At 49.3% G+C, this 15,075-nt stretch overlaps 1 protein-coding gene across 1 annotated transcript in view; it reads right to left on the reverse strand.

The window, feature by feature from the left end:
* LOC112547122 (uncharacterized) overlaps positions 1 to 15,075 on the reverse strand; it is a 44,742-nt gene that overhangs the window by 5,802 nt on the left and 23,865 nt on the right. The window contains exons 10-13 of the mRNA XM_089776126.1: positions 14,691 to 14,985; positions 9,761 to 9,921; positions 9,019 to 9,316; positions 906 to 1,066 (exon numbers count right to left, since the gene is read on the reverse strand). Coding sequence (XP_089632252.1) covers positions 906 to 1,066; positions 9,019 to 9,316; positions 9,761 to 9,921; positions 14,691 to 14,985 — 915 coding nt within the window. The remainder of the gene's footprint in view (positions 1 to 905; positions 1,067 to 9,018; positions 9,317 to 9,760; positions 9,922 to 14,690; positions 14,986 to 15,075) is intronic.

Raw genomic sequence — 15,075 nt, forward strand, 5'->3', positions numbered from 1 at the left:
GCGCTTTTGCCTTCCTGATAAATCCCCTGCATTCTCGAGCAATATATTTATACTCCTCCCTAGTCATCTGTCCAAGTTTTCACTCCTTGTAAGCTTCCTTTTTGTGTTTAAGGTCACCAAGCATGTCCCCAGTAAGCCAATCTGGTCGCCTACTATATTTGCTTTTCTTACTGCGCATTGGGATGGTTTCTTTCTGTGCCTTTAATAAGGCTTCTTTAAAATACTGCCAGCTCTCCTGGACTCCTTTCTCCTCCATGTTAGCATCCCAGGGAATCCTTCTCATTAGTTGTTTGAGGGAGTCGAAATCTGCTTTTCTGAAGTCCAAGGTGTGTATTTTGCTACGTTCCTTTTTTCCTTTGGTCAGGATCCTGAAATCTACCATCTCATGATCACTGCTTAAACTTAACCCAGAGACTCGCAACAGACTTTTCTCCCTCTATATACCGGAGCTCTGAGCAGTCCTACTGCTCTCTTACATATAGTGCAACTCCTCCTCCTTTTCTCCCCCGCCTGTTCTTCCTGAACAATTCATACCCTTCCATGACAGCGCTCCAGTCATGCGAGTCATCCCACCAAGTCTCCGTTATTCCAATCAAATCATAGTTCTTTGACTGGGCCAAGGCTTCGAATTCTTCCTGTTTGTTGCCCAGGCTTCTCGCATTAGAGTACAAACACCTCAGATAATCAGTTGTTCGCCCTGCCTTCCCCATCTGAATCGGGATCCTCCTTTGTTGTTCACATGGAGCCTCCCTCACCTGCCCCTGCCAGCTGCAGCCCAAGCCCCCATCAGCGTGGGAAGGAACGAGGCTCCCAGGGTTTCTACTGTCTTACTAGGTCGAGTTTGGCACACGAGGGACTGGGGTATAATTGGAAAGGGTCCCATTCGTGTTCTGCCAGCTCCCTACCTTCTGGTATTGGGTCACAGCCCTGAGATAGAACCTCGACCTCACACAAGGTCAGATACTCCACTCTGCCCGGGATGACGATGGTGACGTAGCGGCCCTCCAGCCCGTTGCAGCAGATGATGCTGAGGGATCCGGGTTTGGTGTAGGTGATGGTCCCACAGCTATAGAAAAAAGCAGAAGTCAAGAAAATCAAACATGAGAATCATAGAATACTTAGGACTGAAAGGGACCTCGAGAGGTCATCGAGTCCACTCCCCTGCCCTCATGTATTCAAATCTAAAGTGCCTGATGAAATTCACCCTTCAGAACTTAAGCAACTTGCTGAACCAACCTCAGAACTAGTAATGCAGAAAGACGGGTGCAGTCCTAGAAGACTAGAGAAGAGCAAACATTGTACCTGTCTTTGAAAAACAGGGAAGAAAGACGTGGTGAATTCTAAGCTAATCAGTGCAATTTTGATACCTCAGAAGACACTGGAACACATTATGGAACAGTGTGAAAGCAGCAGGAGGAGGATGAAGTGATATGCCATAGCTAACGTGGATTTGCGAAGAACAGCTCATGCCATTCCAATCTAATGTTCTTCTTTAACAGATTAACCGGCCTAATGGACAGAGGGAAGTGGTAGATGTGATAGGAATTTATTTAATAAGGCTTCGGAGAGACTCGCATGTGACTCTTCCTTCTCATAAAGAAAATAAGGGAAGATTGTCTAGATTAAATTACTATCAGGTACAAGGCCGGCCTGACTATGTAGGCGATCTAGGCAGTCACGTAGGGCAACAGTTGTCAAGTAGCACTATATTAGATGGATGTGAATTTTTTTCTCTGTTTGAAAATGTATATCAACTAGAAGATTTACCCGGTGTTGCTGGGGTTCTTAACTCAAGAGGTTTTTTTTTCTTCATTTAAATCGTTGCTCTGAGCTGGGGATGAGGGATTCAGTATTCAGGCTACCCTGGGGAGAAAGGCCAACCCCAGCTCTCTCTCACTGCTGCAGCTTGGGTCAGGAGAGAAGTGTCCATGGCTGCTGTAGCTCCAGTGGGCACAACCAGGGGAGGGGTGCATGTCCCCCAGCTGGGGGACAGAGACACAGACAAACAGGCATACAAACAGGCTATGTCTACACTGCAGGCTTCTTGCGCAAGAAGCTTTTTGTGGAAGAGATCTTCCACAAAATCTTCTTGTGCAGGAGCATGTCCACACTGCAAAAGCACATCGAAAAAGCGATGCTCTTTTGCACAAGAGAACATCCAGACTGCAGGGACGCTCTCTCGAAAGAAAGCGCTGACCGCTATCCACAGAATGGCCACCAGGGCACCTGTGCTTCTTTCAATAGGGTTTTTTTGCACAAAAAGAGGCAGCTCTCCATCCACACATACCTTTTGTGGAAGAGCGCTTTAGCCAAACGGAGTTATGCTTCATAGAAAGAGCTTACCAGGAGCTCGCATTCGGGATGTCACTAAGAGGCTTAGCAAGCTTATTAAACCTTCAGATCGCTACCCCTTCCTGCTTCTTCATGTAGGAACTAATGATATGGCCAAGAATGACCTTGAGCAGGTTACTCCGGATTATGTAGCGCTGGGATGAAGGATCCAAGAATTCAGAGCACAAGTGGTGTTCTCGTCCATCCTCCCTGTTGAAGGGAAAGGACTGGGCAGGGATCGTCGAATTGAGGACGTAAATGCGTGGTTGCGCAGGTGGTGTCGCAGAGAGGGCTTTGGTTTCTTCGACCATGGGACTCTGTTCCGGGCGCAAGGATTGTTAGGAAGAGATGGGATCCACCTAACGAAGAGAGGAAGGAGCATCTTCGCGGGCAGGCTTGCAAACCTAGTGAGGAGGGCTTTAAACTAGGTTTGTCGGGGGACGGTGACCAAAACCCTGAGGGGAGTGGGAAAGTCGGATACCGGGAAGAAATGCATAGAGCAAGGAGCAAGAAAGGAGGACCCCAGTTTCGAATGGAGAAGATAGGGCGATCAACTGGTTACCTGAAGTGTTTGTACACTAATGCGAGAAGCCTGGGCAACAAGCAGGAAGAACTGGAGGCCCTGGCCCAGACCAAGAAATATGATTTAATTGGGAAAACAGAGACTTGGTGGGATGACTCGCATGACTGGAGCACTGTCATGGAAGGGTATAGATTGTTCAGGAAGAACAGGCAGGGGAGAAAAGGAGGAGGAGTTGCACTATATGTAAGAGAGCACTACGATTGCTCTGAACTCCAGTATAAACAGGGAGAAAAACTTGTTGAAAGTCTATGGGTCAGGTTTAAAGGAGCAAACAGCAGTGATGTTGTGGTTGGTGTCTGCTACAGGCCACCGAACCAGGTGGATGAGGTAGATGAGGCTTTCTTCGGACAACTGAGCGAAGCTTCCAGATCGCAGGCCCTGGTTCTCGTGGGGGACTTTAATCACCCTGATATCTGCTGGGAAACCAATACGGCAGTACACAGGCAATCCAGGAAGTTTTTGGAGAATGTTGGGGATAACTTCTTGGTACAAGTGCTGAAGGATCTAACCAGGGGCTGTGCACAGCTTGACCTTCTCCTCACAAACAGGGAGGAACTAATACGGGACATAGAGGTGGGTGACAACCTGGGAAGCAGTGATCATGAGATGGTAGAGTTCAGGATCCTGACCAAAGGAAGGAAAGAGAGTAGTAAAATACACACCTTGGACTTTAAAAAAGCAGATTTTGACTACCTCCGAGATCTGATGGGCAGAATCCCCTGGGATGTTAACATGAAGGGGAAAGGAGTCCAGGACAGCTGGCAGTATTTTAAAGAAGCCTTATTGAAGGCACAGAAAGAAACCATCCCGACGCGTAACAAGAGAGGCAAACCTGGTAGGAGACCAGATTGACTTACAGGGGAAATCCTTGGTGAACTTAAGCACAAAAAGGAAGCTTACAGAAAGTGGAAACTTGGACAAATGACTAGGGAGGAGTTTAAATGTATAGCTCGAGAATGCCGGGGGGTTATCAGGAAGGCGAAAGTGCAAATGGAGTTGCGACTGGCTAAGGATGTGAAGGATACAAGAAAGGTTTCTACAGGCATGTCAACAAGAAGAAGGTGATCAGAGAGGGTGTGCAGCCCCTAATGGATGAAGGAGGTAACCTAGGCTATGTCTAGACTGCAGGCTTCTTTCGAAAGAGGCTCTCTTTCGAGGAAGCCCTATTTACATTGAAGAACGCCTTCTTTCGAAAGAGGAACTTTCGAAAGAAGGCGTTCTTCCTCGTGAAACGAGGTTTACCGCCATCGAAAGAAAAGCCGCGTTCTTTCGAAATAATTTCGAAAGAACGTGGCTTGAGTCTGGATGCAGGGGAAGTTTTTTCGGGAAAAGGCTACTTTTCCCGAAAAAACCCCTGAGTCTGGACACAGCCCTAGCGACAGATGATGTGGGGAAAGCTGAAGTACTCAATGCTTTCTTTGCCTCTGTATTCACGGACAAGGTCGGCTCGTGGACTTCTGTGCTAAGTGACGCAAGATGGGAAGAAGATGGACAGCCCGTGGTGGGTAAAGAACAGGTTAGGAAATATTTAGAAAAGCTAAATGTACACAAATCCATCGGTCCGGACTTAATGCACCCGAGGGTACTGAGGGAGTTGGCAAATGCCATTAAGGAGCCTTTGGCCATTATCTTTGAAAAGTCGTGGAGATTGGGAGAAATCCCGGATGACTGGAAAAAGGCAAATGTACTGCCCATCTTCAAAAAAGGGAAGAAGGACGATCCAGGGAACTATAGGCCGGTCAGTCTTACCTCAGTTCCTGGAAAAATCATGGAAGGGATCCTAAAGGAATCCATTTTGAGACACTTGGATGAGAGGAAAGTGATCAGGAATAGTCAGGATGGATTCACAAAGGGCAAGTCATGCTTGACCAATCTGATTAGTTTCTATGATGAGGTAACTGGCTCAGTGGACATGGGGAAGTCAGTGGATGTTATATACCTTGACTTTAGCAAGGCTTTTGATACCGTCTCCCACAATATTCTTGCCAGCAAGTTAAGGGAATGTGGATTGGATAAATGGACGGTAAGATGGATAGAAAGATGGCTAGAAGGCCGGGCCCAGCAGGTAGTGATCAACGGTTCGATGTCAGGATGGCAGTCGGTTTCTAGTGGAGTGCCCCAAGGTTCGGTTCTAGGGCCGGTTTTGTTCAATATCTTTATTAATGACCTGGATGAGGGGATAGATTGCACCCTCAGCAAGTTTGCAGATGACACTAAGCTGGGGGGAGAGGTAGATCCGCTTAAGGGCAGAGATAGGGTCCAGAGTGACTTAGACAAATTGGAGGATTGGGCCACTAGAAATCTCATGAGATTCAACAAAGACAAGTGTAGAGTCCTGCACTTGGGATGGAAGAATCCCAAGCATAGTTACAGGCTGGGGACCAACCAGTTAGGTAGTAGTTCTGCAGAAAAGGACCTGGGGGTTACAGTGGATGAGAAGCTGGATATGAGCCAACAGTGTGCCCTTGTAGCCAAGAAGGTTAATGGCATATTAGGATGCATTAAGAGGAGCATTGCCAGCAGATCCAGAGATGTCATTATTCCCCTTTATTCGGCTTTGGTGAGGCCACATCTGGACTATTGTGTCCAGTTCTGGTCCCCCCACTACAAAAAGGATGTGGACGCATTGGAGAGGGTCCAGCGGAGGGCAACCAAAATGATTAGGGGGCTGGGCTGGAGCATATGACCTACGAGGAGAGGCTGAGAGACTTGGGTCTGTTTAGTCTGCAGAAGCGAAGAGTGAGGGGGGATTTGATAGCAGCCTTCAACTTCCTGAAGGGAGGTTCCAAAGAGGCTGGAGAGAGGCTGTTCTCAGTAGTGACAGATGGCAGAACAAGGAGCAATGGTCTCAAGTTGTGGTGCGAAAGGTCCAGATTGGATATTAGGAAAAACTATTTTACTAGGAGGGTAGTGAAGCATTGGAATGGGTTACCTACGGAAGTAGTGGAGTCTCCATCCCTAGAGGTATTTAAGTCTCGGCTTGACAAAGCCCTGGCTGGGTTGATTTAGATGGGATTGGTCCTGCCTAGAGCGGGGGGCTGGACTTGATGACCTTCTAGGGTCTCTTCCAGTTCTAGGATTCTATGATAAGGGGATGGTTGGATGAAATAACATGATCTTGGTAACTAATTGACCATTCATTATCAGTTGGAAATAGGTCAATGGAGGGATGATAGGAGTTGCTATAGGAAACTTTCTGGGTGTCTGTCTGGTGAGTCTTGCCCACATGCTCAGGGTTTAGCTGATCGCCATATTTGGGGTGGGGAAGGAATTTTCCTCCAGGGTAGATTAGCAGAGACCCTGGAGGTTTTTTGCCTTCCTCTGTAGCATTGGGCACAGATCACAGCTAGAGGACTCTCTGCATGTTGGGGCCTTCAAAGTATTTGAAGGCTTCAATATCTGAGATATAGGTGAGAGGATTATTCTAAGAGGGGTGGGTTAGATTCTGTGGCCTGCACTGTGCAGGGGGTCAGACTAGATGATCATAATGGTCCCTTCTGACCTTAAAGTCTATGAGTCTATGAGTCTATGAGAATAACTCTTGAGCAAAACTCCCTCTCTTCTTTTGATTTTTTTGCGCAAAAACACGCTTGAGGTGTAGCTGCTCCACAAGTTTTTCTGCAAAAGCTCTGTAGTGTAGACATAGCCACAGAGTATATCTCGGAAATAAAGAGTAGGCACCCGTCCCTTTCTCACCTTTCTACATTACTACCATTGTTCTCTATTTTCAGGGCTTGACAAACTCGCCAGCCCAGCATCGCGCATGCGCCAGACCGGCACTGCTCATGTGCGCAGCACCGGTGAACGGGGCACATGGAGCGACCAGCTGAAATCTACTTGCCATGAGCGAGTAGAAATAGTGGTTTGTCGAGCCCTGTGTATTTTGATCATTTAGGTGAAACAGTTAATTTTTCAGAAAATTACCACCACAGCAGATAAAAAGATGCGGTCTGGAGCTCAGTGTTGGAAAAGGAAAGCGGAGCAGATAAAAGAACAAGCAATGCAAAAAAGGTTCCTTCCTCAGTTATCTTTGACTTGCCAAACACTGTGGCTACGTCTAGATGGCATCCCTTTTTTGTAAAAGAGATGCAAATTAGACGTATCGCAATTGCTAATGAAGTGGGGATTTAAATCTCCCCCCCTTCATTAGCATAAAAATGGCTGCCGCTTTTTTTCAGCACGGAGCTTTGTCAGATAAAAGCGCCAGTCTAGACGCGGATCTTTTGGAAAATAAAGCCTTTTCCGAAAGATCCCTTATCCCTTATTTTAAGAGGGAGGCAGCTCATAGCATCAAACTAACACTGAAGGTGAGCAAATGTATTCATCTCCAGACATGGGCACCAAGGTTGGGATGAAGAAAAGATAACGAGGGAGCAGGAGGGAAATAGACGTGGAAGATCATAGAATACTAGGACTGGAAGGGACCTCGAGAGGTCATCGAGTCCAGTCCCCTGCCCTCATGGCAGGACCAAATACTGTCTAGACCATCCCTGATAGACATTTATCTAACCTGCTCTTAAATATCTCCAGAGATGGGGATTCCACAACCTCCCTGAGTAATTTATTCCAGTGTTTCACCACCCTGACAGGCAGGAAGTTTTTCCTAATGTCCAACCTAAACCTCCTTTGCTGCAGTTTAAGCCCATTGCTGCTTGGGGTACGTCTAGACTACAGGCTTTTATCGACAGGCTTTGTCGACAGATACTGTTAACAAAGCTTCTGTCGACAAAGAGCATCTAGACTACAGCCAGTTCTGTCGACAAAAAGAAAGCCGCCTTTTCGACAGAGAGTCTAGATGCTTTCTTTTGAAAAAGCGCAGTGTGGATGCAAAAGCGCCTTTTGTCAACAAAACTCTGTCGACAAAAGGCGTTATTCCTCGTAGAATGGGGTTTACCACCGTCGACAAAACTGCCATGTTCTGTCGACTTCTTGTCGACAGAACTCGGCAGTAGTGTAGACACAGGTATAACTTTGTCAACAAAAGTCCACTTTCGGGCTGTGTCTAGACTACATGCCTCTGTCGGCAGAGGCATGTAGATTAGACACGTAGGCAAAGTCAAATGAAACCGCGATTTAAATGATCGCGGCTTCATTTACATTTACATGGCTGCCGCGCTGAGCCGACAAACAGCTGATCAGCTGTTTGTCCGCTCAGCGCGCTAGTGTGGACGCTCCCCTGCCGACATCAAAGCCCTTTGTCGGCAGCCCTGTTATTCCTTGTGGGATGAGGTTTACCAGGGCTGCCGACAAAGGGCTTTGATGTTGGCAGGGGAACGTCCAGACTAGCGCGCTGAGCGGACAAACAGCTGATCAGCTGTTTGTCGGCTCAGCAGCCATGTAAATGTAAATGAAGCCGCGATCATTTAAATCGCGGCTTCATTTGACTTTGCCAAACAAACAAATCTACATGGCTCAGTCGATGGAGCCATCTAGTTTAGACGTACCCTTGTCGACAAAACCCTGTAGTCTAGACACACCCTTGTTCTATCCCCAGAGGCCAAGATGAACAATTTTTCTCCCTCCTCCTTGTGACACCCTTTTAAATACCTGAAAGCCGCTCTCATGTCCCCCCTCAATCTTCTCTTTTCCAAACTAAACAAGCCCAATTCTTTCAGCCTTCCCTCATAGGTCATGTTCTCTAGACCTTTCATCATTCTTGTTTCTCTTCTCTGGACCCTCCCCAATTTCTGGACCCTCTCCCCCTACAGCCAGTTCACCTGCTGCCCATGAGTGGGAGCGGGGGCAGAAAGAGGTGGAGGGGGGAGGACACATCCAGGGAACGGGGTGGAACGGGGCAGGAAGCAGCAGGGCAGGAGTAGGAAGAGGGCAGAGGGGGTGGGGGTAGAGTGGGGATGAACCTTGGGGCAGATCGGGTGTCATGTACCCCCAGTGACTTGTTGCAGCGCAGGTTTGGGAGGGCTTGCAGGCCAAATGGATGGGCCACACCCACCCAGGCTCACTTGTGGAGAGGCCTCTGCACCACCGGCAAAGCACTCGCGGCCCCAGGCAGCTCGGAGGGGAAGCCCTGGCTGGCTATGAGACCCAGCCCCTGTGCCCGTGCCGGGAGGACTAATCTCGTTGCAGACAAGGGAGAAGCAACTCACAGGGGGTTGTTCTTGCCGTGGTTCACCAGGGAGTCTCCCACGTGGATCTCGGCCCCCTTCAGTCTCTCCCCGCAGCACTCGTCTTCCAAGTGCTTCACGATCACCACGGAGACGTAATGCCGGCCGGCCAAGTCCACGTTCCACCAGGGCTCCATGTCGCGATGAGTTTGGCTGCAGGAGTCTTGTTCCCACAGCCCATCACGTTTTCCATCCACGGCCCTACCAGCCACGCCCTGTCCAGTTGTGTTCGCCAACGTGGACGACTGCGTGGCCGGACGTCCCAGCGCCAAGTTAAAAGCTGGACTCCGAGGGAGAGAAGAGGGGAGGTGGGACCTGCCCAGTGCCACTGGACAGGGGTTCTAGAAGCCCTGTCGCCCACACGGAGCCAGAGCTGCTTCCCAGAGGTGACACGCAAACCAGGCGCGGCCTGAGAGCCAGGTTCACCGGGGGAGCCAGGGACCCAGGGGAGGGGAGTGACAACGCTTGGCGCTGGGGTCTCTTGGGGCTTGGTGCCTCTCTCAGGCCACCATGTCTCATACCCAGCTGGAGCTGCTCCTCTAGCAGGGATGGGGCACGATGTTCACATGGATCCCCCACTCCCACCTGCCGCTGCCAGCTGCAGCCCACGCCCAGGTGAGCAGTGCGAAGGGAAGCGTCTCCCAGGGCTTCTGCTGCCTCAAGAGACTGGGGTATATACCGGGAAAGGGAACAGGGTCCCGTTCACATTGTGCCGGCTCCTTACCTTCTAGTGGTGGGACACAGCCCTGAGATAGAACCTCGACCTCACACAGGTTGAGATACTCCGCCCTGCCCGGGATGACGATGGTGACGTAGCGGCCCTGCCAGCCACTGCAGCAGATGGTGCTGAGGGATCCGGGTCTGGGTTCGGTGATGGTCCCGCAGCTAAAGGAAAGGGCAGAAGCCAAGGAGACCGAACAAGTTAGATGAGTTCAAATGCACAGAGCCTGGTGAAATCCACCCCCAGATCTTAGGGAAGTAGCCAAGCCAATCTCAGAACTACTCATGCTTTCAAAGAGCTCACAAAGGACGGGGGAGGTCCCCGGGGACTCGAGAAGGGCAAACTTTGGTCTAGAATTTCCCATATTCCCCATGTTCAAAGACAGGAACAGCCAGCCCGTATTAGATGCCTCTGAAGACACTGGAACCATTTGTGGAAGAGTCTGAAAGCAGCAGGAGGATGATAAAGTGATGTCATAGCTAATGTGGATTTGTGAAGAACATAAGAACGGCCAGACTGGGTCAGACCAAAGGTCCATCCAACCTAGTGTCCTGTCTGCCAGCAGTGGCCAATGCTAGGTGCTCCAGAGAGAGGGAACACAACAGGGGATCACTACATGATCCCCCCTGTCGTCCATTTCCAGACAAACAGAGGCTGGGGGCACCATTCCTACCCATCCTGACTAACAGCCATTGATGGACTTAACCTCCATGAATGTATCTAGGTCTTTTTTGAACCCTAGTCTTTTCATCATCCTCTGGCAAGGAGTTCCACAGATTGACTGTGCACTGCGTGAAGCAAACTTCCTTTTGTTTGTTTTACATCTGCTACCTATTCATTTCATTTAGTGACCCCTAGTTCTTATATTGTGGGAGCCTCAGAACAGCCAGACTGGGTCAGATCAAATGTCCATCTAGGCCAGTGTTTCTCAAACTTTTTTTATAAAGTACCCTTTTTTAAAAACACACACACACAAAACACATTTCTAAGTACCCCCAGTACCTACAGTTTCCAGACACACCATTTTTTTTCTACCATTGCAACCCATTAGTTTAAGAACCTCAGAACAGCCAGATTGGGTTAGACCAAAGATCCATTTAGCCCAAACTCCTGTCTTCTGACAGTGGCCAGTACCAGGTGTCCCAGAGGAAATGCACACAACAGCAATCATTGCGTGATTCACCCCATCACCCTTTCCCAGGCTCTGGCAAACAGAGGCGAAGGACGTGCAGAACACGGTTTTGGATATCTGGCCACAGTGACTAATAGCGACTGAGGGACCTCTTCTCCATGAACTGATCTAGTTCTTTTTTAAACACTTCTAGTTTTGGCCTTTACAATAGCCTCTGGCCCAGAGTTCCACTAGTTGACCGTGAAGAAATACTTTCTTTTGTTTGTTTTAAATTTGCTGCCTATTAATTTCATTGAATGACTCCTAGTTCTCATGTGTTCAAAAGTCTCAGCGGGGTAGCCGTGTTAGTCGGTAACTAAAAAAACTTAAATGCCAAGAATGGTCCTGTAGCATCTTAGAGACTAACCAAAAATATATAGATACTATCATGAGCAGGGCTCGACAAATTATACAATCTATTTGTCCATGGCGAGTAGATTGTAACCTGTAAGAGCCGGGTTCTGGCCATCTGCGCATGCGCAGAACGATCTGCGCATGTGCAGATCACCGGACAGCGCGGCTGGTGAGCGGGGGTTGCCGCGGTTTGGCGAGCCCTGATCATGAGCTTTCGTGGGCACAACCCAGTTCTTCAGATGACAGATATGGAACAAGAAGCACAGAGCTTCAAATAAAGAGCAGAAAAAGAGGGGAGAGGAGGAGGAAAAAACCCCATGTCAAGTAAAGTGTCTGTTCTAAATGAGGCTAATAGAGTGGGCTGTAGGTGTCTGATATTTAGCTTTGGATATCAGTTGGGTGTCGAATATGAACTGGATGGGCCATTATGTCTTTTTTTTCAAGCCATAAGAGACAGTGGCACATTTACATATGAAGGCCTGTTCCGCAGACTGTCTGGTTGATTTCTGAAATTACTTTGTAAGAGAATGGCCACCTTTAAATCCATTAATGAGCGTGGGGCAAGCTACAATGTTCTCTTACAGGTTTCTGTGAGTTACCATTTCGAATATCTGAGTTGTGTGCATTAAGCCCCCGTCCAGTTTGGCCAACATCCATGGCAGGGGGGCGTTGCTGGTACTTGATGGCATAGATCACATTAGCAGATGTGCACTTGTACAAGCCCCTGATGTGGTGGCTTATGTGGTTGAGTCTTGTGATGATGTCGCTTGTATAGATGTGTGGACAGTTGGCACCAGCTGGCTCTTGTGTGAGTATGTTTGAGGTGTGCTATGTGGTTGCTGCAAATAATTTGTTTCAGGTTGGTAGGGGGAGGTTGTCTGTAGGCGAGGATTGGCCTGTCCCCCAAGGCCTGTGAGAGTGAGGGGTTGTTTTCCAGAATAGGTTGTAGATTGTTAATGATGCCCTGGAGGGTGGTTAAGTTGGGGCTGTAGGTGATGACTAGGCTGCAGGTGATGAGTAGTGGTGTTCTGTTTTCTTTGTTTGTTAGGCCGATTTTCAAGAAGCTGATGTCTGGCTCTGTCAATCTGTTCTTTTCACTTCTCTGGGTGGGTATTTCAGTTTTAAGAATGCCTGATAGAGACCCTGTAGGTGTTTGTCTCTGTCTGTGGGATTGGAGCAAATCCGGTTGTATCTTAGGGCCTGGCTGGAAACAATCGATCGGATAATATGCCCAGGATGGAAGCTAGAGGCATGTAGGTAAGTATGATGGTCGGTAGGTTTCCGGTATAAGGTTGTGCAAATGTGGCTGTCGTATACAGTAATTCCTCATTTAACACTATAGACGCATTTCTGAAAATATTTGTGCTAAGCGAAAATGTGCTATGGGGTGTGTATCAATTTTCCTATTAAAATAATAGAAAAGTTGGGGGCTGTGTTTCAGGTGGTGGTGGTGGCAAAGTCCATTTTTTATTGGTGCTGGGTTGTCAACATCAACATTAGATATCTAGTAACACAAGTCTCCGCGGTTTTTTAAAACACAAAGATAAACATGTGAGTGAGCAGAGAAGCACGGTGACCACGTGTATTCATCCGCTCGTGCATATTACTGCTGTTTTCACCAACTTATACTGCCGCGCAAAGTAGTCCGCCACGTGATTATTTTCGTGTTGTTTCGGGGACCATTGTGTTATTTGAAAAACATTCCCTAAAAAAAAGTGCTATTGCGAAAACGTGTTAAGTGGGCACATGTTAAACGAGTAATTACTGCAGTTGTACTGTAGTGTCAAGATGTGGATCTCTTGTGTGGACTGGTTCAAGCTGAGGTTGATGGCAAGGTGGAAGTTGTTGAAATCCCTGTGGAACTCTTCCAGGGTCTCCTTTCTGTGGGTCCGTGTGATGACAATGTCATCAAGGGTATGTCTACACTACCACCCTAGTTCGAACTAGGGTGGTAATGTAGGCAACCGGAGTTGCAAATGAAGCCCGGGATTTGAATTTCCCGGGCTTCATTTGAATAAAGCCGGGCGCCGCCATTTTTAAATGTCCGCTAGTGCGGACTCAGTCCCTAGGTAATCATAAATGCTACATTGTGTGCAATAGCTGTGATAGTCCGCACTCGGTGACGGGCTTCTACCTGCATCCTCTTTTCACTCCCAGAGCTAACTCTGGGTATGTCTACACTAGCCCCCTAGTTCGAACTAGGGAGGCTAATGTAGGCATTCGATATTTAAATATCCCGGGCTTCATTTGCATCTTCCCGGGTGCCGCCATTTTTAGAAGTCCCTTAGTCCGAACTCCATGCCCGCGGCTACACGCGGCACGGAGTACGTAGTTCGAATTAGGATCTCTAATTTGAACTACCGTTACTCCTCGAACTAGGGGGCTAGTGTAGACATACCCTCTGCTCTTGATTGTGTTTTAAGCAGGTGGTTTTGCTGTTAGTTTGCAGAATATTAAGCATATCTAGCCCCCTCCCCCCCACACACTTTGCCTCTAAATTCCCTCGCAAAACTCCCGTTTGCCCACCCTTTGTTTCCCATCTTGGAACGGTTGTGCCTGGCAATGCTTTAGGGATCAGCTCATGAGCCTTAGTTCACCTTCCTGACAAGCCTTTTGTGACCTTAATCACCCTGCCTCTGTTTGGATACAAACCCCCCACCCCGGCCCCAAGGGCTCTGCTGCTCCCAGCCCCAACTTCATCGCAGTCACACTCTGGCTTGTGGCTGTTAAGGGCTCTGTCTGGGCCAAGGGAGAGCAGAAAACTGCTTCAGAATTCGGGAAGGGGGGAGGTACTGCAGCTCCCCCCAAGGCCCACTCAGTGGTGCTCTAGGGCTGTGTGGTGGCTCCTGGCACTAGGGCAGGGCTGTGGGGCTCAGTCGCACGCACCGATCACAGAGGAAGCTCCTAGCACTGCAGGGCTCAGGGCAGCTGCTCAGGGAGCGCCCCAGGAAATTCAACCTAGGAGAGGGATCCGGGAGGGAAGAGGCTCCAAAGGGGGAGCTACGAGTGCCAAGCCACTAAGGGGGAGCTGCTCCCAGCAGAAATCCCTCCCCAGACAGCGGCAGGTGCTCCCGATCACACGGTAACGCCATGCGGCTCTGGAGAGCAGCTGCCGTGCTTTGTGCTCTGGTCTAGGGTGACTTGGTCCTGCCTCGGCATGGGGGGAAGGAAGGGATGGCCCCTGGGGGTGAATTCCTGCCCCGCATTTCTGTGTATCTGCATGGGGGAACATAGCCCTACAGCTCAGATTTGGATGGGGCTGGATGGTAAGTGGATGGAAACACTCCCAGCATCCAGCTGCTCAGAGCGGAAGGCACCAGGCTGAGGCTCCCCCCAGCAAATGAGACCCAAGCCCAGTGCTGAGCTGGAAGGACCCATCTCACCGCAGACAAGGGGGAAGCAACTCACAGGGGGTTGTCCTTGCCGTGGTTGGCCAGGGAGTCTCCCACGCGGATCTGGGCCCCCTGCAGCCTCTTCCAACAGCACTCGTCTTCCCTGTTCTTCACGATCACCATGGAGACAGAATGCCGGCGGCCCAAGTCCACGGTCCACCAGGGATCTGTGTCGTACAGGGTGTGGCTGCAGGAGCCGTGATTAAAATCCCCATCACGATTTCCATCCACGACATTTCCAATCGCGTCTAGTTGAGTCCCCAAAAACCTGGACGACTGAGCGACCGGACGTCGCAGCGCCAAGTTCCGAGCTGGAATCAGAAGGCGAGAAGAGGGGAGGTGGGACGTGCCCGTTGCCAGAAAGGGTGGGGCTCGACAAAACCTTTCTGCATCAGAGCCAG

Source organism: Pelodiscus sinensis, chromosome 2 (assembly GCF_052426305.1).
Source record: "Pelodiscus sinensis isolate ZL-2025 chromosome 2, ASM5242630v1, whole genome shotgun sequence".
Classification (NCBI taxonomy): domain Eukaryota; kingdom Metazoa; phylum Chordata; order Testudines; family Trionychidae; genus Pelodiscus; species Pelodiscus sinensis.